Raw genomic sequence first — 21,641 nt, forward strand, 5'->3', positions numbered from 1 at the left:
TCTCCATGACCCGCCCATTCGCCGCCGCTGCCTGAGCTCAGTCAGGTGTTCGTTGTCCAGCGACGTCAACTTTGCTTTGGAAAACTGATTGGATTTAGTATCGGGACATACACAGTTGAGACCATGCTAAGACGGATCCTTCAAATGGTAAGATTTGTGTTCAACAAAGTGAACTGTATAGCTTATATTTGGTTAACTGAGTTATTTTTCTCAGGAGACACAGGCCTATCCTTGTCTGGTTTCATGGTGGGAGTGCACGTTTTATGACACAGTGTATAGTCGGTGGGCGGGTTTTGTATTTGTAGCCAACAGTTCTTCAATTGGAATAAGCCCCGCCACACTGTCAGAACAAGGTTCTCATATCAAGCGCTCCTTGTGTGGGGTTGACACAGCTAGCCATCAAAATGCTAACTTGGTACGATTGGTTGATGCTACTATTGACATGGATGTAGCAAGCCCTATGTAATGCAGTAGCAAACTATATAGATACTTGTCCGTCATGATTGGTCGCGTTATAAATAACTAGTGCTTGGGCTCTGATTCATTTTATTTTCATGGTTTCCGTTAGCTAGCTTTGTGATAGCAGTAGATTATTTCATCGTCCACTCATCACATGCTAACGCTGACGTTAGCCAAAGGCTGACCGCTACATGTCCCTTTTTTAGTTATAAAGCTCGTAATAAATGTATATGGTGAAATGTTTTGTTTTAAACATAAACTACCAGCTTGTCACATCATTGACATGTATGAGTTACAGAGGTAAGCTTCTTAGCTAGGTTCTACTTAGGACTACATTTACTACCAGGACATTGCTAAGATTGCTAACTGCATCAGTGTGTACACTTTGAAGACCTTGTAACCAGGAAAATCCATTTTAACATTATGCCCTTAAATCTGGGATAGTCATGTAAATTACATTCTAAGGGATTGTCTTGAAAAGGTTGAGGAAGTAAAACAAAATTAGAAGTTTTTAACAGTATGTTGAATGAATGTTTTGTTCCATTACCTCATTACACAAACCTAGCAGTCATTCAAACCGTGTAGCTAACAGCACAGTCATTATAATGGATTTAGGGGCCTGTAGGAAAACCTCTGTTAAAGATTTCCATTCTAATGTTTTACATCTGTCCTCCATGTGAAAACGTTTGTGAACCTCTGACTTGGTTCATAAAAAAGTGTGTCAGATTATTGGAACTGACACTCCTCAAAATGTAGGTCACATTCTCAAGATAGTTATTGCAATCGTTTTCTTTCTTTTTTCACTGAATCTTGTCAGAGCCATCACCCTTGACCATAATTTGTTTCTTTTTTTTTTTACAGTACTTAATATGTAGATGTATGTGCTTTATGGTGTATTACGTTGACACTAAATCATGTTGTCATTCTATATTTAGACAGTATAAGGAACCCTTAAAAACGGTAAAGACTTAATTTAGGCTGCTATGTTGAATTCATTATTTTAATGTTTGTGAAGTCTCCCCCACAGCAAAACCCTTTTTGTGAATAGACCACCAGTGACACTTCTACTACATATGTACAAGTCAGTGGACTGTGCTGATTTGATATGACCATATTCCTTTCTACCTTCAAACTATGTAAAGTGTAGAGCAGAACATAGTAATCTACAGGTAATATACAATTACAAAAATTAAAACCGTAATATTTTAAAGTCAAATAATTGCAAAGGTTAAATGCATCTGAAAAATCCTATTACTGGTTGGTTCATTTTCTTAACATAAGCAAAATAACTTCGCACACATTAGCAATAAGGTTATTTGTGGAAAGGAAAGGAGGTGAAGTAAGGTCAAGGAAACAACAACATTTCCAAGCCAGTGAATATCCTTATCACAAGTCAATCATAAAAAGGCGCAGTCATAGCTCTTGCTTTGTCATGACTTACAGCGTTTCTAAGAGTAGCACAATAGTCAGGCAGACCAAATGCCTGTGGACACACAGATGGGAGGCATTTTGCATGCTTTTACTGGGCTGTTGGAAAATACCCTCGAACTGACAACTGGGCTAGTGTTGGCCAGAAGTTGTGGGAGACGAATTGAAAGAAGGTTCTATGGCCGGATGAGAACTAAATAGAGCATTTAGCTGTCATCCTAAATGTTTGGTACCAAGCCAAACCGTGCACATCACCAGAACTTCACCATCCCGAACACAAAGCATGGTGGTGGCAGAATCATGCTTTGGGGATACTGCTCTGTGGGTGGCTGGGCTATGACGGTACTGGGAAAAATAAACACGGCAAATTACAGAGAAAATGACAGACCTTTATCCAAAACTGCTGAATCTCTATGCAACATTTTCCAGATTCAAACCTGGAAAATGTCCAAGGTGCTGAATACATTTTATAAACATTATACAGCAGCTGGAAGAACTGGTGCAACTGTCTTAAATATTCATGCTTTTGAAGCGAGAATGCAATAACATTCCAGGGTAGAGCTAATTGTTTACACAACATTTGTTGAAGTCTTAAGTCGCACCCAGCAGAGTTGTTTTTGAGATGTGTAAGCCATGACTCCGTCCCAGCCTTGCCCTATTTTCTGAGAAGTCTGTACTTTCCAATAATTCATTAAGGTTCACTTGATCCAGCATTTACCAAAACAAAAACATGGCAAGTAAATTGCGCAAGCATTAGAACCCTAACCAGCGGTTGGTAAGCTAGAGGTTGTTTTTCAGAGGAAAAACCTCTTACGAGATGGATAATATACCAAGGCCCCCCCATGAATGTCCCTTGGAATAATTTGATTAGCACATTTTTTATTCCTTATAGTTTTAGTTATGTGAAAAAAACACTAGAATTACAGAGTATTAGAAACGTGTCAATGTATAAAAAATATGTTTAACCATGTCACAAACTCACACACAATATAAAAAAATAGAGCAAATTAATTTGATATTCATTTAAATTCAAATACATCAATTGTACTCTATATATTATAACTGATATCATGATTACTAAATAAATCTGCAAAAAAATCTACTTTATGCAATGTTTCAATGTCTAGAATATAGTTTGTCAATTTGAAAGGGCAAAGCCAATCGTGGGGATTAAAATGTAAAGAAAGAAGATACAAATCTTCTTCCTAACATTGTCTAAAAGTTGAGTTATCTTACAAATGTTTAGAGAGTGCTTTAGCTCAGCTACTGTGCATATGGCAATAAAACCTTTGAATATTAAAACATTCAGACTAATATAATGTGTTTTCTCATCTCCAGACTCCTGGGAAGGGAGGCTCCCAGAACGCAGAGTCAGAGCCGCCCAGCACAGACCTTAACCATGATCAGACGTCTGAGGTAACGCTGGCTTTTCATTTATCAAGAACTTAAAAAAAACGTTTTCTGCCCTGGAAGCAGACATGAACACTTAAAGAAGCTATTGTCTGATGGTTGGGTCTGATGTTGTCTTTCTGCTTTCAGGGCTTCATCTGTCCCCAGTGCATGAAGTCTCACAACTCAGCAGAGGAGCTGTTCAAGCACTATGAGCTGTTCCATGATACTGGAGACCTGCCCACTCATATGGCTCCAACTCGGTAAGATTTTAATTTTACATTTATTGGGACAATAAGCTCAACCTCATGATGACAGACATTTGTGTTTATGTATTTTTGTGAACAAGCCTCTCCTTCTTTTAGGGAGGACCTTACAATGCTGCGGCAGGAGGTTCAGGACCTGCATACTTCTCTTAAGGTAAGGTGGAGCTTCTGAGACCAACAGATATGTGTACATTTTATGTTAAATAAAGACTTTATTTTTTCTCTGTGTGTTTTTGTACCTGATTAGGAGGAAAAGTGGTTTTCCGAAGAACTCAAAAAGGAGTTAGACAAAGTCCAGGGACAACTGAAGCAAGTAATTCCTTCAAGATATTTAAGATTTATTTCGATGGCTCTTTGAATATTAAACTGCTTGATAGAACATGATGGAAATGCGTACTCTTACTGTACATGTTTCTCTCTTACTCTCAATTCCACAGAATGATGGACAGACACCGGGCTCTGAGGATTTAGGTAGGGGACCTTTTATGTTTGAGATAACTGAGAAAAGATACCAAACATCATTCACTTATATCTGGAGCTCTTTTCACAGCCCTTGAAAAGAAGCTGAACGAAGCAGAGACAGAAAAGTTCAACATCAAGCAGATGAAAGACCTGTTTGAGCAGAAGGCTGCCCAGCTGGCCACAGAGATAGTAGGTTAGTGTGGCGCCAGGAAACTGTAAGGCCTGTGTCTCTGAATCTGCATCATTCAACAACACTGAAGAACTCTTTCACTATCCCACTGTTATATCTGGTCAATCCATCCATTGTGTTTTCTCTGAAGTAGTTTATTCAACATTTACTTTACTTACAGACTCAAGGATAGGGTTTGCATTTTGTGCTGATATGTTTTTCCTCACATGAGTTAACAAGTGATCTATCTGTGTTATTTGAAATATGATAGTATATGCTACTAACAATGGTTTATTCTGACAGACTTGAAGTCCCGCTATGATGAGGAGAAGAGCCTTAGGGAGGCTGCTGACCAGAGACTGGGCAGACTGACCGAACAGCTGCAGAAGGAGAAGCAGGAGAACGAGGGACTCCAAACTGAACTGGTACAGAACACACTTCATTGATGTTGTGCTCTGGAGTCTGAAAGAAGGACATTGAATTGACACTATGAAATCTGTTCTGCTCTGAGATTTGTGGCGGAAGAATCATAGCAGATCTAAGTCAGACAAAACTTTCACTTTAGGTCAGTTAATTCCAAACGTACAGTATATTTGCATGATATAAAAATGCCACAAATTGCGGTTATTTTGACTGATATTGCCATTACAATATGATTAGCAATATGATTTGTAACAATCATACAAAAATGTATCTTTTTAGAATATAATTTGATAGCCTGATTTAATATAAAATAGTATGTTCACACATGTTTTGCAATAGTGCGAATGATGTAATTATTCTTTGTTCCCTGGTGATATAGACCAAAACCGATGGGGGACAGAAATGCACCTGTACTCTAAAGAAGAGTTGTGTTATTTCTCTATTTTTTTTACATCCGTCCTTATTTTACTACCTTAGGTGGTTCAGAGAGGCTGCATACAAATATATAGATTCCAGAGCTTGAAGGAGACATCCATATACTTTTTCAATGTTCAGCTATCACTAAGGATATCGTTCTGATTTATATTAATTCCAAAAGACCTGTCCTGTGTCCACACTGTCTTCCATTCAGTTCTCCCAACTTTAACCCAGTGCCTCTGTTCTGCCCCCTAGCTGCAGCGGCCGGGAGTGGAGGATGTGGAGGTGCTGCAGAAGGAGCTGGTGCAGGTCCAGACACTGATGGATAGTATGACCCGGGAGAGGGAGGAGGAGTCTGAACGCCTCAAGACCCACTATGAGCAGCTGCAGGCTAATTACACTACCTCAGAGGTGAGGGGACAAAACACACAATGTCTTGAAATGTACTTCTGCTCAATCTCACTTTAACTTTTTACCTGATGTGTTGCATAAAAACCTTCCCTTCTTGAACCCTAAATTGTACAGTCACATAAACACGCAAATTAATTCCCACAGTTTGCCTCATACTCTTCAAGATGTTATTGTGTATGTATAGTATAATTTAGTATTCCTAATATGACCACCCTCCCATTTCGTCTCATTTTTTAAGTCGATCCACTGCACTTGAAAAAAAAGCTTTACATTTTTTCCAACGTACTGTAGGGATACAATATATATTTCTTACTCTCACTAAGTAATTCACGGTGAATAATTTAGCCTTACTTCCTGCATTTTTGATCCCAGAAGAATGAGAACACTTATTGAGGGCTGCAGGGCCCCGAACCTCTCCCTCTGCACATCTTTGCGTCTGATTTCTTCAGTATAGGACAGTCGTGGTTAATCATCAAGGGTTGAGTTCCACAGTATAAAAGTATCGGAGCTGATTGCGGTCAGCTGGCATTCTCAAGGGTGGCCAGAGACACGTCAGCAATGAATTTGAAACATAAGGCTAATGCACCATCTTTCCCCAGCAACAGTACAAAAGGGACTGCTTAATACTCTTTTAGCACGATGTTGGCACAATAAATTCTCATCCAAGTAGCATCGCAATCTTTGTTACAGATTGGCCATTTGCGGTTCATGGATGTATCATGATTTACCTTTTGTATTTCTCTCTTTCCCTCCCTTTGTCCCTCTGCTCCTCTCATTCTGTATCTCTCCACAACACTCACTATTTCTTCAAGATTCGTAAACTGAAGGTAAAACATTGGAAAAAAGTTTTGAAATTGGCCCTTAACTAAGTTTCATCTTTTTCAGTTCCTTTTAAGTTTGCAAAAAGGTTTACAGATTTTTTGTATGAGTGTAACTTCTTCATGTTTTCGTTGGGTTTTTGTGCGAATGAACTCTGATTGTAACTTATCCATGTTAAGTTTGTTTTTCTCCCTTCATGTCATTCCCTCACAGTGGTGCTTCAATCATCTGAATATGCACTCAATTGTTTGCCGACTGTAACGTACAGTGTGCTTCTATTGTGTTGCAGATGACCATATCCCAACTAAAAGCAGAGCTGGAGAAGGGTCCACAGGAAGCAGCTGTCTACTCACAACAGATCCACCAGTTGCAAAGCAATCTGAACAATTTGCAGCAGCAGAGCCAGGTACCAAACAAAGAAACAAACAACAATTATGAATGAATGAACTTTGTTGTCGATCAGACCATGCAATTAGTACAAGTAATTACACAGATGATTGAAATTACGTTTCCCCATACTCCAAATGTGCAAGTAAAAGTTGACACACAACATATAACATGGTAGTACACACAGATTTAAACACAACATATACAGACAGGCAGAATAGAATATTTAGGTAGTTACTGAGGTGTAATAATAACAAGTGCAATATGGTAAAGTGCAGGATAGCACCATTGAGATAAGTATGTCTGTAATTATGGATGATGTTGTGCATGTGAAGAGCAAAGTACAGTACAGTTTTTGATTACAATTAAATTATTAGGCATTAATTATAATGCCTCTGCGCCTGTACCATTCCTGTGAACACATTGTCTCAGGAACTGCTAGAGGAAAACCTGGGCCAAACATCCAGTTGAACTGAAGGATGCTCTGATTAGAATAAGATTGCAAAAGGTCACTGCGGCCTCATGAAGAGATGGTCAATACTCCATAATTCATAAGCCACTTATGACAAGTGACGACACTTTGGACAGAAATTGCTCTAAGATGTAACTTGAGTGTTTGGTGGAGGCACTGCATTGCAGTAATTCTAGTCATAGTCATGTGACAGTTTTGTCTCTCAGCAGAATACTTCAGGTGCATTGGGCTTTTTCCGATTGGCAGTGGGATTTGGTATATCCACGACCGAAGGGCTGATTGACGGGATTATGAGGGATTATTAACCTATCAGAGCGAAGAGTTTACTGATCTGCAACCTACTATACATTTGAAGAAGTTTCCGGTGAAGCAGCATGGAAATCCATGGGTGACCAACGGATTTCAAATCCTAAAAATTGACTTAAACATGTAGCCGTCTATTGTTTTGAATGGATATTATTTAGATATCATACAAAATATAATGTAAAAATAAAACAATGTGCTTCTATAAAAATTTTTATCAATATTTTGATTGAAATGTTTTAGCTCTTTGTATTTACGTAACAATAACTGCATTGCCTGTAAAAAAAAAAAAGTTAGTTTATTTCAAATGTTCCATCAGACACCCCCCCCCCCCCCCCCCCCCCCACATACACTCTTGCGGCACCTGTTGTTCATTAACCTTGATTTGATAAAATGGAAATAGAAACATTATACATCATATGATTGTGAAGGATTTACTTTTACTCCAGTAATGTTAATAAGCCTTACCAGCTGCCCCTCTCAAGTGTCTGTTTCTGTGAACCCACGTCTGTTGCCCGGCATCAGCTTCTATCACAATGCTCTGCTGTCACCAGCCTCATTTGGCAACTCAGACATGTTGATACAAAACCACGCGCAGCTCTATAATTAAACCAGCAGGGGGGGAACTCTGCCGTCACTTGGGGTGAAATACAACCACAGGTAACCGTACTGATCCCATGAGCTGGAGGCACTGGGTTCCTGCTGGATATTAAATCCTCCCACAGCAGGCATGTCATCAAGGCTTTTGAGTAAAAGGGGAATTACAGAATTGGATATCCAGTGGTTGCCCCCACCGAACACTTCTGCATCAAGTGATGGAGCAGACAGTGAGAGGATCAGGACTAAGAACAGACAGGTGAAAGACCATTAGGGGTTTATTGGCCTGTACCTTCAGCTATAGAGAGACACAAATGAAGGAGCGGAAAGAACAAAGAGGAAGGAAATAACAGAAAGTGTCTGTAGAGGGTTGTTTAGGTTTGCCAGTTGCTCGGGTGGCCTGCAGAGGTTTATCGGATGTCTGTGAAGTCCAGGTGCCCTGTCACACTCCCTGGTTAGCAGCACACTCCACTATTAACAACATTTTCTTCTTTATCACCCTGTTTCCAAGTTTACTGCCGGAGCTTACAGCAGGGCTAGTGCTGTTTACACGCTACCTTATTCCAAGTCCTGTGTTGTAAACCTTTCCCCTAGAAATGCCATACCTCACTTTACAATACACAGCCGGCTGTTCTTTTCCATAGCTGAGATTGCAGGAATCATTTTAATCATTAAAGACCTCACTTTTAAAACACTGTCAATCTTTATCCTTTTTCATGAGACCCTGCCACCCTTAAAAAAATAAGATTTGACTCGCTTTTGTTTTCTATTTTTGCTTATTATCTCCCTCATCTTTCACTCCCAATAATTCCTAAAGTTGTGAGCATCTGCCTCATGTTGTCCTCTCCTGTTCTCACAGAGCCTGTCTGAGAAGCTTGAACGTAAGGAGAAAGAGAACAAGGACCTGGAGGAGCGCTTTGGAGCTGAGAAGGCTGCCAAGAAGGGAGCTCAAGGCAGCCTGAGAGAGAGGGAGATGGAGGTTCAGGAGCTCCAGGCTCGGGCCACAGGGGCTGAAGCCTCCCTGCAGAAGGCCCAGGCACAGCTGGGAGAGAGGGCTGAGGAGGTGGCAAAGTTGAAGAGTGAGATCACTGAGCTGGAGGTGAAGCACGCTGAGCTGAAGGTTGAGAGGAAGCAGTTGGAGCAGCAAAGGGAAGAAAAAGACAGCCAAGGTGCTCAGCAGCAGACTGAGATCAGTCAGGTGAGCAGGGCAGACGATCACACACACAGTACTTGCAGTAGACAGATCCTGCACGAGAAGAATTGAGGCACACACTTTATTTAGAAATGTGAAGAAAAAAACCAAATGAAAATATTATTCCAGACACCCTCCTTGTGTTTCCTTCATCTGCAGTATTTACTTTAGTATTACCGTTGTTATCTTGTGTCGTCCATCTTAATTATCACCCCTCTCCATGCGCTCTCCCTAGCTGCACGCCAAACTGCTGGAGGCGGAGAGGCAGCTGGGCGAGGTGCAAGGTCGTCTGAAAGAACAGAGGCAGCTGTCTGGGGAGAAACTAAAAGACCGCGAGCAGCAAGCCGCCGACCTGCAGCTCAAACTGTCCCGTGCAGAAGAACAGGTAGGCCTTAATGATCGCTAAGGGAAACCGACCTACTGTAACGTAACAGAGCAGACAGAACATCTGTACGTAACTGAGTGTGCATCTCAAGATGGGAGGTATGCTGTAAGATCTGCATGTGTAGTCTATGGTACAGTTGTAGACTGATCATAAAGAAACAGGAAGATGCACAAAATATCGATTCAGGTAAATAGGTTTGTGCTGATGAATGCGCTTCTTTGTTTCCCACCTGTAGTTGAAGGAGAGTGCCAGTAAGAATACAGACATGCAGCACCAGCTGGAGAAAGCTAAGCAGCAGCACCAGGAGCTGCAGGCGCTGCAGCAAAACACCAACGGCAAACTGCGTGAGGCACAGGTACTGTTCACAGGAATAACCCTCGGATATGTATAGAGAGGGTATAAAGCAAAGAGTGGCAGGCCCTGCACTCGTAAACACTCTATTCTGATACAGACATCAACAGCATTTCTGTCCCTCCACAGGCAATAAGCTCAACACCTTTGTGAAAATCCTAATATAAACCTCCCACAAAACACAGCCTCTCATTCTCTTATGCTGACCTTCCTTATGCTGCAGAACGACCTGGAGCAGGTCCTGCGTCAGATCGGAGACAAGGACCAGAAGATCCAGAATCTGGAGGCTCTGCTGCAGAAGAGTAAGGACATTGTGACTCAGCTGGAGACCGAGAGGGACGACTTGTGTGCCAAGATCCAGGCCGGGGAGGGAGAGACAGCTGTGCTCAACCAGCTGAAAGAGAAAAACCACGCATTACAGGAACAGGTATATGTAGGGTCACTACTCAAACCTGCAATAGATCTATTAACATCATAAAGAAAGGCCAGTTTTATTGAACAGTAATGACAGGGAAATGTTTTTAGATCTTTTCTAAAACGGTTCTTTATATGTGGGTCTTGAAGGTCACACAGTTGACAGACAAGCTGAAGAACCAGTCAGAGAGCAACAAGCAAGCCCAGGATAACCTGCATAAGCAGGTCCAGGAGCAGAAGACACTGCTGCGTTCAGCCCAGGACCGGGCCCTCACCCTGGAGACCTCTGTCACCGAAGTCACCGCCCATCTCGCAGACAGCAAGGAGAAAACTGCCCAGCTGGATGCTCAGGTACACTCCTTCACAAGCACACATGGGCAATATGTATTTAAATACATATAGTGGGGTCTTTGTTTTCCAGATTGCATTCAACAACTTCAGATCAAAAGTCAGTATGTTGGCAAACTGAATTTGAAAATAAAAGAGAATAATAATTATGTGTCTTTCTTTCTTCAGCTAAAGGCAAAGACAGAGATGCTGCTGTCTGCAGAGGCAGCTAAGGCTGCACAGAAAGCTAACCTGGAAAACAACCTGGAGACTGCCCAGCATGCACTGCAGGACAAGCAGCAGGTTAGCACCTCCTTTGTGCCACTGCATGTGTTGGCTTTGAACATATTTGTTACTGCCTGACCATGTGTTGCTTTCTTCCTTCTCCCTTCACTCACCTCACTCTGCCTTCTCGTATCCTGCACCCTCTCCCACTGTCCTGTAAAGGAGCTGAATAAAGTTCAGAAGAAGTTGGAGGAGCAAGCCCAAAAGCTTAAGGAGAGACAGGAGCAGGGTTCCCAGCTGGACGCCAGTCTGAAGGAATGCAAAGACAGACTGCTGGCCTCAGAACAGCGTACAGAGCAGCTGGAGGGACTCAATAAGGTTTGTGATGATTCTTCCTTGTGAGTACAGCTGTTGGACTGATAGAGGGGCAGTAAAGGCCTTAACTTGTTCCTCTCTCTGGTTTCCTCAGTATACATCTTTGTTTTTCTAAACTAATTTGAATCTAAACACAGAAACTGGAGTCTCAGGTTGGCGAGTTGCAGGCCGCACGCGACCATGTGCAGCAAGAAGTGCAGAAGCTGCAAAAGGAGGGGTCAGAGGTCAAACGGAAAGCAAAGGAGCTGCAGCGCTCACTGGACACGGAGAAAGCAGGGTGAGATCAAGTCTACTGGTGCAGTGTTATTAAAATGCAATGAACAGATGTGTGTAAATCCATCTGTTACTAACACTCTGTGATTGTATTCAGTGCCGGGTCAACCTCATGCTATTATTTTGCTTTTTGGTGATGAATTATAACCAAAAAACATTTCCATTGTTTAGGGCTGCAACACTACAAGAGGAGTTGAAGAAAAATGCAGCTGCTGTGAGTGACGTTCAGCAGCACCTGCAGCGCAGTGAGCAGGACAAAGCTGCACTGCAGGTGAACCTGGACAAGGTGACCCAGGAAGGACAGACTAAGCATGCAGATATGGACAGGAGAGCTCAGAGCCTGACAGCAGACCTACAAAAGGCCCAGCAGGAGAAAGAGGCTCAGAAGAAGGAGCTTTCCTCAATGCAGGACAGCCTAGGAAAGGCTAAAAAAGCACTGAAAGAGAGTCAGGGTCAACTGGACACGGAGAGGAAGAACCACAAGTCAGCCATGGAGGAGAGGGTAGGTTCAGAAAGTTACACACAGCCAGTTTATTACCAGGACCTTCACATTAATCCCTCTTAATCCGCAGGAAAAGGCCAATGAGAAGGCCAGACAGGAGCTTCTTAAGAGTAACGAGGCCATCACCAAGGCAATGAAAGAATCTAAAGAGCAGTTTGAGCAGTTAAGAGAGGTACGTTGCTGATAACATGTTGCATCAATTCTAGTTGTTTTTTCTCAATGTTGGTTTGAACCTGTCATGTGTCAATTAACTTTCAGGCAGAGAAAAAGTTGAAAGTGCAGCTGAGCACGTTGGAGCAGCAGCGCTCAAAGACTCAGGGGACACTGACGGAAAAAGAGAAAGAGTTAGAGAAGCTGAGGGCTCAACTGAAGACAGCCCAGGGGTCCTTTGAGGAGGAGAGGAAGAAAACGAAGGCTCAAGTTGCAGAGTTACAAGAAAGTAATGTCAAGAAGGCAAGTAGCATTGTGAAAGTACAGACATGCATACTGTTGACAACTGTGTCCTACTGAGTTAATCACACAGCTGCACTTCCTGTATCTTGAGAAGAGAGATATAATCTGCATTTCCACAGCGTTGTACTTAATTTGTGTGTTTTCTAAAGTCTGTTTGTTTATGTGACCCTTCCCTCCAGGCGGAGGATGAGAGTAAGCTGAGGGCGCAGGTGTCAGCGCTCGGCCAGGAGCTGGCCTCTGAGAAAGGTCGGATGACAGATCTGCAGAAGGCCTTGGAGCAAAGCCAGGAGAGCCTCACCAAGCTTCAGTCTGACTTCTACGGCAAGGAGTCTGAGGTGTCTGCCCTGCGCCAGGACATGAAGGTGGGTAATGCAGGAAGGCTGGAGGAGCACAGACTGATTCAGGATTAACCCTCCGAACCCCCAAACTGTGTTTTGCTGCTCTCACATTTTACTGTAGCCTAATTTTCCACTGCAGTATATAAATCAAACACCCCACATGAAAACAGCACAATCATGAAATGAAGTAGGGAGAATTCATTAAGGTATTTGATGTACAATAACAGTTATGACATAATTCATAGAAAACATATGAAATATTAAACCTATACATCCAAGTTGAATGACTTTAATTTGACAAATTAGGGAGAAAAATTTTAGCTAAACATGCAACATTTTTCCAAGTGCTGATAAGCTTTACCAAGTAGGGTCTCCACATTCTATGTCTATGCAACTATTTACTTACTTTTTACAGCCTCTCCTGTCCTCTCTTGTCAGCTTGTTATGAACCGCCTACAGTTATTGGTCGCTTCACATAGTTTTCATCACTTCACTTACCAGTTGTTTCTTAAGGTATCTGTTTAGTGCAGACGGTTGATTCTCCATCTTAAATGAGACATGTTGAATGAAGCCATTTGGAGAAATCTCTGTTCAAGGATTATATTTGTTTTCTTCCAAACAGATGCATTTGTTCAAGGACACTGCATCCTGTTTTCACAGTTTGTGGTTATGGTATATTTGTTGATTTTAAGAAAAAGAAACCCACCCACCGGCCGGTTGTGGGATTCAAGTTGTTAAGTAGAAATGTTGGATTGAGAATCTGTGGTACTGCATCCCTTTTAACTAACTATCAGAGATGGACTACAGTTAGTATATGGTTTCAAGGTTTCAAGGTTTTATTTGTCATATGCACAGCAGATACAGCGTATATGTTGGCAATGAAAATCTTATGTCGCGTGCTCCTCCAACAACTCCACATAAATGGTGCAAATAACATAAATAAAATAGTGCAAAAAAGAGAAGAATATTTACAATATCAACAATAAAGATTTGAGGATGTGAAATATATACATATGAGGAATACATTGAGAGTATTTAAACACTTTACACTGTTGAATGAGGAGGTATGGGCAGATGCATATATTACGTATAACAGATGTATATGGCAGATATGTACAATATATAGATATGTTTACTATAAACAGATATGTATGGCAGATGTGTATAATATATATATATATGTATGTGTGTACTATAAACAGATGTGAGTAGACATTCACACAGCTCAGGAGTTCAGTAGTCTTATAGCCTGTGGTATAAAACTGTCTCTGAGTCTGGTGGTCTTGGTCCGGATGCTGCGGTACCGTCTGCCAGACGGCAGCAGACAGAACAGATTGTTGCTGGGGTGATGGGGGTCCTTTAATATCCTACCGGCCTTCTTCCTACACCGCTGGGTGTAGAGGTCCTCCATCGATGGCAGCTCCGTCCTGGTGATGTGCTGAGCAGTTTTCACCACCACAGATGGACTACAGTTAGTATATGGATGTGTGTTGATGCTAATATAAAATGTCCCTGCTGCCTCCTCTCACTGCAGGCGTCAGAGGAGAAGCTGAGTGTGTCTCAGGAAGAGCTGGCCGCTAACCGTACCCATCAGACCGGTTTAGAGACTCAGATCCAGGACCTTCAGACGGGCCGGGGCTCGCTGGAGAAGGAGCTGGCTAAACGAGACCAGAAGCTCCAACAGCAAGAACAAACTCTGAGCGAGCTACAGAAGCAACAGGTCAGACCTACCTTTTTGCTCATACAGAAATAAACACTTCTATTACTTCAGTTTATATATTCTAAATTATGATTACTCCCACAGAGTCATGTAAAGGAGGAACTGGAGAAGGAGAGAAGCAAAGCAGAGGAGCTGAACAAAGCCAAGACTGTCCTGGAGAAGAATAACACCAGACTGACTTCTGAGTTAAAAGCACTCACTGAGAAGAACGAGAAGGTCAGTGTACTTCAAAAGCACAACTAACAATGTCTTCCTTTTTATTTAGAGGGCAAGAGAGAGGCTAGAATATTCCTCTGATAAGTTGAATAGTACGATGTATCTCTCATACCGGCTGACATGATCTGCTTCCAATGCTTGTGTCTTATGTAAACAGCTTTACGCAGGAATACTGCAGGTCATCGGGGACACATTCCTTAAAGTTTTATCTGTGCGTGCTTGAGTCAACTATTTGACGTGAGCATCGGATTATTCCGCTCTTCAAAAATGTCTTAAGATTGATCCGAAGCTTTTGTCAGAGCAATAACTTCCTGAGCTTAAAGCCTTTTAAAGTTTAAGTCCGTTAGTGAAAAGAGTTGATGCTTCTTTTGTTATAAATGCTATAATGGCCTTTAACCACCAAATATTGTGCATAAAGCCTCATGTTCTGCTGCTATCAGGAGCTGGTAGAGTTGCGGGAAGCCAAACAGCTGTTGATCCAGCAGAAACTGGAGCTGCAGGGTCAGGTGGAGGCCGCACAGAAGACCCTGGAGCATGAGCAGAAAGAGCACAAGGCCACCAGGGACAGCAGGAGCCAAAGAGAGGAGCAGCTCCTCGCACAAACCAAGGAGGTCCAGGAGCAGCTGGTAGGCTCTAAACCCCACCTAAATGTTTATAATACGTGATTGAAATGTCATTCACTTCCTTTTATGATCCATTTTTATGACACATCAATGCTTCCTCCCCCAGCTGGCAGAGAAACGAGCCAGAGAGGAGCAGGTGAAGCGCGGGGAGGAGGCAGAGGCTAAGATGGGTGTGCAGGTGACCGCTCTCAACGAAAATGTGGCCACGCTGAAGAGAGAGTGGCAGGGCAGCCAGCGGAGAGTGGGGGAGCTGGAGAAGCAGACGGACGAGCTGAGAGGAGAGATTGCTGTGCTCGAGGCCACCGTGCAGAACAACCAGGACGAGAGGCGGGCGCTGCTGGAAAGGTGAGGAGTCACGCTGCAATAGATGGGTGTTTCTTTACAGACATACTTTAGAAAGTCTTGAGAAGTTTTTGGATGTTCTTGATTGGTATTCAAACTCACTCAAGTATGTAGAGTTAACGTAGTTTGAGTGAGGAATGACTTTAATCTCTCCTTAGAACACTCCTGTCTGTTGTGCAGAGCTGGTGACATGAGTTCGCTTCATAAAGATTAAATTGAAAAGATGAGCTGGTAATCCGTATTCACACTATCGCTGCTATTAAAGCAGAACAGTGTGATTATTGAAATCCAGTGCCGGCCACAAAATTTGATTTTATATGTTGACAATTCTCCAGACTAAGCACAATCACATCGCTTTAGAACAGGAACTTACATTTTTTTATTCAGCCTTCAATGAAAAAATATAACATCTTTTCTTAGGTGAGTCCAGGTCAAACCGGCAGCAAGGGCAGTTTCACATAAAGATAAAATGTCAATGACCTGAGTAAGGATTTTGTAAAATGTCAACACTTTCAGAAAGTTTGCGAAAAAACTCTTAAAGGTATTTAAAAAAAGGAAATACTAATAAGGTTTGTTGCCAAACTCTCAGTCAACTGGGGGAGTCAACAGTGCTGTAGTTGCTGGGATAAAAGGCTGGAGATATAATAACATATAATGGGTAGTTGGACAGTGTCTTGGCAATTAATAGCAACGTGTATTTTTTTTGACATTTCAGTGTGTGATCCTACATTTATTACTAAATGTCATGCAGAAGGGAGGAGGTCTAATACAAATAAAAAAGAGCTTTGCACAGTTTTCTTTCTGGTCTCAAATGTAAAGCATTATTTAAAAGAAAGAAATAATTGACATTTCAATTACCTCTTCAACAAGCCATACTCTTTAACTTCTTTAATATAAGACTGACTTCAAAAGTTTTGATGACCTCCTCATGTGAGACTCATTGCTGCTGGGAAGTTTTGCCCACATCTCTCCTACAACTTTGAAATCACTCATTTATGGTCTCAATATTTAAAGAACTTAATTTCCTTCTGCATAACAAATGATAATTAAAATGATCCCGTGAAATTCATTATATATGAGGCCTATTTTAGGCTGTTCCATGTGACATCACAGCACACTCATAAAAGGGAGAAAAGAACATTTTGATTAACCAAACGAGAACGCATACGTTAGGACAAAGTATCAGAACATGGAGCAGACAACTTACCTGAATGTGAGTCAGCAGGTTTACATCGATATAATGTATGTTTCCTTAAAGAAATAACTGCTGTGATATTCTGCTTTGTCAGCAGTGACGTACTGCAATGCATTCGTATAAAAAGCTTTACACGCAAAAGCATGAGGCTGTTTTTGACTACAAACTTTAACAACATTTCTTTGGCATCTCTCACTGCAGCAATACAAATACACTCAAATCAATCAATAAAAGCAGAGGTAGCAGCAATGACTGCATGCATATTTACACAGTAACAAAAGATGCTCGAAAAATAGCCATAAAGATTAGTTTGAGTATAGGTGTTTGTTCACAGTTGTTGTAATGTGCTCTGAAGGTGGACAGGGATGGGAGTGATGGAGGCCACAGCTCTTGGAAAGAAGCTGTCCCTCAGTCTGTTAGTGTGTGATTTTGTTGTCAAACAGTGAGTGTGCAGGGTGTGCGGTGTCTCTGATGCTGCTGCTGGCCTTCTTCCTCAGTCGAGTGGTGTAGATGCTGCTGATGTCTGGACGAATAATTGAATTAAAATACAACAATACAGCATGTTGGTCATTATAAACCACCAAAAAGTTGGGTGTTAGGGAATAGTTTGTTTTGGTGTTTAACCTTTGACCTAGTTCATCATTTTCTCCTTCCTCTGTCTGTATTCCATTGGCATAGTTCTTACGGCCATGGGGTTGCTGTAATCTCCCTTAAGGAGGGGACGGCTTGGGCGCTCTGTTGATGCCAGTCTATGACCGAGCACAAACTGACCTGAGATATTTTATTGTTTAGGGACATCTAGAAGCCCTTCATATCTGTAACGTAGGTTCCCTGACGTACATTCTCTTCCCATGTGCGTCAGCTTTAGTTAGATTTAGGATCCATATTTGTTTAGTCTCGCTAATGAAGAATGTTGATTAAACACTCTGAACTAGTTAAAACCTCGGACTACGGAAGAGATCTTCAGAATTGGTTGGGCAACTCAGAGCGGAATTGACAAGCAAATGTCTTGTCAATTGTCCGGCCATTAACTTCATAATAAACCTTCAGTGTTTGCCATCAAAGTTCCAGCTCCCCTGTGTCTCTCTGAGTTTCGTCTCCATTGCTCCAGAAGTTTCACAACAAATGGGTATCCAAAGTATTCAGTAACATACATATTGTGCAGCCTGTCGAGAAGTGGTAATGGATAATCCTCCTGAGCCACCTGTACCTCGTTAATATGAACACACACATCATCCGCGCACGCTCTGTGACTGTGTTTCAGGTGTGTGAAGGGTGAAGGCGAGATAGAGAAGCTGCAGGCCAAGGTGGTGGAGCTGAGGAGGAAGGTGGACGACACGACGGCAGCCATGCAGGAGCTGGGCAGGGAAAACCAGTCGCTACAGGTGAGTCATAGAAAACCCTGCAGGCCCTGTTGGAACTGTACATTGATTGTAAAACCGTATTCTGGGATGCTGTGGTTGTAACTCCTGCATGCGGTGCTTCTTAGATCAAGCAGTCCCAAAGTCTGACCAGGAAGTGGGCTGAGGATCACGAGGTGCAGAACTGCATGTCCTGTGGGAAAGGCTTCAGTGTCACCGTCAGGAAGGTGAGGAGGAAGTTATCTTTATGATCGATGCTTACAGGAAACAAATGAAAGACTCTCTGGCCTAATAAGTTCATAAAGTTCCAGCCTTGAAAGCCAAAAGGTAAAAAGGAGGTGCGCTAAAATGGAAGTCAGGTGATTGATCTGTCAGGTCACATGATCAATTACCTACTAAAGTCCCACATGTCTTCTTCTTCTATGTGTCCGTGACTTAAAACAGGGGAAATGGCGATCATATAAATAATATAATTTCAGTTTCTTAAGATGTTACAATCTTTTAGGTAAACATTTTTTGACTTCTTATTTTTAAACTTGTTTTTAAGCCTTAATTTCCAACTTGTAACAAATCCGTCTCCTTCTCCTCTGAATCTCCAGCACCACTGCAGACATTGTGGCAACATTTTCTGCAACGAGTGTTCATCGAAGAACGCCCTCACGCCGTCCTCTAAGAAGCCAGTACGGGTCTGTGAGACGTGCTTTGAGGATCTCCAATGATGATTCCCCTTTCACCCCTTTACACCCCCCCTCCCCCCATTCCCCTTACCCTCCACCTCTTACTTCAGCGGGCAGAAGAAGGCGTCTCTGTCATATTTAATGTGCACTATTGAGGACAGACCCTGTGCAAAGACTCCCACCAGTGTGTGATGTCTGGCTCTGGTGTGATGGGGAAACAACTGAAGAGAAACCAGGGCTGTGTGATGGGATCTGGGGGGGGATTGTCTGTATCTGTTTTTGTGCCTTTGCTACTCCTGTGGACTGCCAGAACGGGGAGACAGTGAGAACTGAACACCAACCATCTCTTTTAAGTTTGCATTCACATCTCTGCGGTTGTTCGGGATTATTAGAAAGTTCTAGGGAGGTCGCTGCGTGTGTCATCTGCTGTCAGGAGGTGGGACACTGAAGGAGTGACGGGGGGGAAGTAAAATATCGCTTGAAAATCGCTGCTGCCCTACAAACGTAAATGCAGAAAACTGACGGCTTTGTCAAAAAAATAAAATCTGTAAATACCCAATATGACATATTTTCTAACTACATCGAACTGATCACTAAAAAAACTTTTTTTAAAAAAGAAAGGAAGGTAAAATCAATCGGTACTAAATATTTTGTATTATTTGTGTGTGTACAAAAGTCTGTTATTTTATTCCTTTTTTGAGGAAAATCATTTAAATTTGCTTTTAAAAATCATTTATGTTGCGTAAACAAAGTGAAGTGCTCAGTCACTTGGCCCGAATAAAATTTGTCCAAAGGTTTCTAATTTATACGTTTTAATTGAATGTTTTGTGGAAAAGATTTAATAAAAACATAACATTAAGATTTTAAATGTAAAAGTACACAGTATTTAGCAAACTCACATTAGTATAGAGCACTGGATCCTTTGATGTGCACATTGTAAAACATAACGCATTCAATCATCATTTTTGGTCTTCTGAATTTCCAACTGTAAAAACTAAAACTGGTCTTTAGAAAAAAAAGCTTATGAGTTGATTTATGCACCAGCGATTTTTCTGTACAGGACTTGTGACGTCGAATCAGTTACTGCATGTTTCCTTTGTGCGGCAGCGTGTGTGTGTGTGTGTGTGTGTGTGTGTTTGTTCATATTGATGTGTTCAGCCGAATTCATGACCAAAGAATGTCTGCAGCAGGAAAACAGCCGAGATGAAAACCTTGAGCTTGTTTCACATGTCAGTATTTTTCTAAGCATCTCTTATGAAGCTTTGAGTTTTAAATGATGAGGTCCTACATTTTTTTCATCTGGAAACGGCATGGACGATGACCTGAGAGGCTTTTAATGCACAGCCATATTTCTCTTTGCGTGTTCATTTCTGCAAATGGTGGTGCTTTCTGCAGACTGTTAAAGCAGTCATTAAAGATGCCTGCATGTACATTTTATTCTTTTCGCTGCTTGCGTTCACTCGGCAACGTTGAATACTGCTGGAGCTGCGTGTGTGTGTGTGTGTGTGTGTTGCTTTAGAGCAGGGTTTGTGTGTAATGTTGCTGTAACAGAGTGTGTGATTTGTGTGTGTGTGTGCTGCTGAGTTGCACTGTATGAATGTTGGCTGCTCAGAACCTCAGTATCTCTCATTATTCTGGGATGTCCGTGCTGCCTTTAGGTGCAGCGTTTTCTGTCTTTTGTCTGTCAAACCTATGTGCAGCTGAGGACACTGTAAAAGTAAATTCCAGCTTTTGTATAATTTATAATTGTTGACGGATATTGGTAAGAACTTTTTGTGCAATTGTCTAAAGACTGGAGCAGGCGGAAACACTGGAAGCCAGGCCACAATGGAGGCATTTTGCAACAAGCACATTGTTTCAGACTTAACAAAAATAGCTCTTTGCGCAAAAAAAAAAGAAATGTCCATCTCAGCTCTCATGAACCTGTCTCTAGTGTTGCATTGGTTTTTGTTATGTCTACCTCAGATCGGTACAGGAAAAGCACTATTTCTAAATCTTAGTGGTCAAAAACATCACGTCATTGCCTGCATTTGATGATAGATTTGTGATTTATCTGTCAGTCTGTACAGTCCCTTAGAGAGATGATCTGCACCTTATTGTATTCTGGGATAGTCTATATGGAGCCCAGCCTCAAACATAGGACCACCGACTTTATACAGGCTTCAACATTTCTAGCCCTGATGTACTAAACCGCTCATTAATACTAAGGCTGTCATAGTTATCTTTGTACATGTTTGTAATGAAAGAGAAAAAGGAATATATATAACACTTGTGGATGTAAAAACATGACAACAGTGAAAATGTTGGTGGACTCATCAGTGTCTTACTTTTCCTTTTTTCTACATAAAGGCACCACAGATGTTGACACACTGACTTGTGGCTTGCTTCGTGTTGCTGTCAGTTATCATGCATGGTGACTTAACTGGCCTGTGTTTCACATTTTCTGTGTTTAGTCATCATAATTGATGGTTGTGAAGGTGTGCCTTAGGCCAACGTCTTGTATGTCACTGCACACAGTTAGCAGTGACACACACCATGTATTACCAGTCGGGGGAAGAGAGAAACAATGTAATTTATGCTCACATGCACCAGTTGATTTTCTAATTCATCGTCATGACAAACGTAAATAAAACCTACAGTATGTTTCTATTTTCTTGTGTGTTGTTTTCA

General features: G+C 41.8%; 1 protein-coding gene across 2 annotated transcripts; it reads left to right on the forward strand.

The window, feature by feature from the left end:
- The first annotated feature begins 3 nt into the window (after positions 1-3).
- On the forward strand, positions 4-21,620 carry eea1 (early endosome antigen 1). 2 transcript variants are annotated; one of them, XM_063901663.1, is made up of 30 exons: positions 4-147; positions 3,226-3,303; positions 3,427-3,539; positions 3,642-3,696; positions 3,790-3,855; positions 3,980-4,013; positions 4,093-4,197; positions 4,477-4,598; positions 5,269-5,424; positions 6,237-6,251; positions 6,533-6,649; positions 8,862-9,200; positions 9,430-9,579; positions 9,815-9,934; positions 10,154-10,357; positions 10,495-10,695; positions 10,861-10,974; positions 11,119-11,274; positions 11,409-11,548; positions 11,716-12,046; positions 12,117-12,218; positions 12,305-12,499; positions 12,679-12,861; positions 14,372-14,557; positions 14,642-14,773; positions 15,214-15,399; positions 15,503-15,741; positions 18,198-18,318; positions 18,423-18,521; positions 18,894-21,620. In XM_063901663.1, the coding sequence occupies exons 1-30, from the start codon at positions 124-126 to the stop codon at positions 19,011-19,013; spliced, it is 4,203 nt and encodes a 1,400-aa protein (XP_063757733.1). In that variant the 5' UTR covers positions 4-123; the 3' UTR covers positions 19,014-21,620. The 2 variants fall into 2 exon arrangements, with proteins under 2 accessions (XP_063757733.1, XP_063757741.1); XM_063901671.1 differs by lacking the exon at positions 6,237-6,251 and having other exon boundaries at positions 5-147.
- Positions 21,621-21,641: the final 21 nt, after the last annotated feature.

Source organism: Eleginops maclovinus, chromosome 2 (assembly GCF_036324505.1).
Source record: "Eleginops maclovinus isolate JMC-PN-2008 ecotype Puerto Natales chromosome 2, JC_Emac_rtc_rv5, whole genome shotgun sequence".
Classification (NCBI taxonomy): Eukaryota; Metazoa; Chordata; class Actinopteri; order Perciformes; family Eleginopidae; genus Eleginops; species Eleginops maclovinus.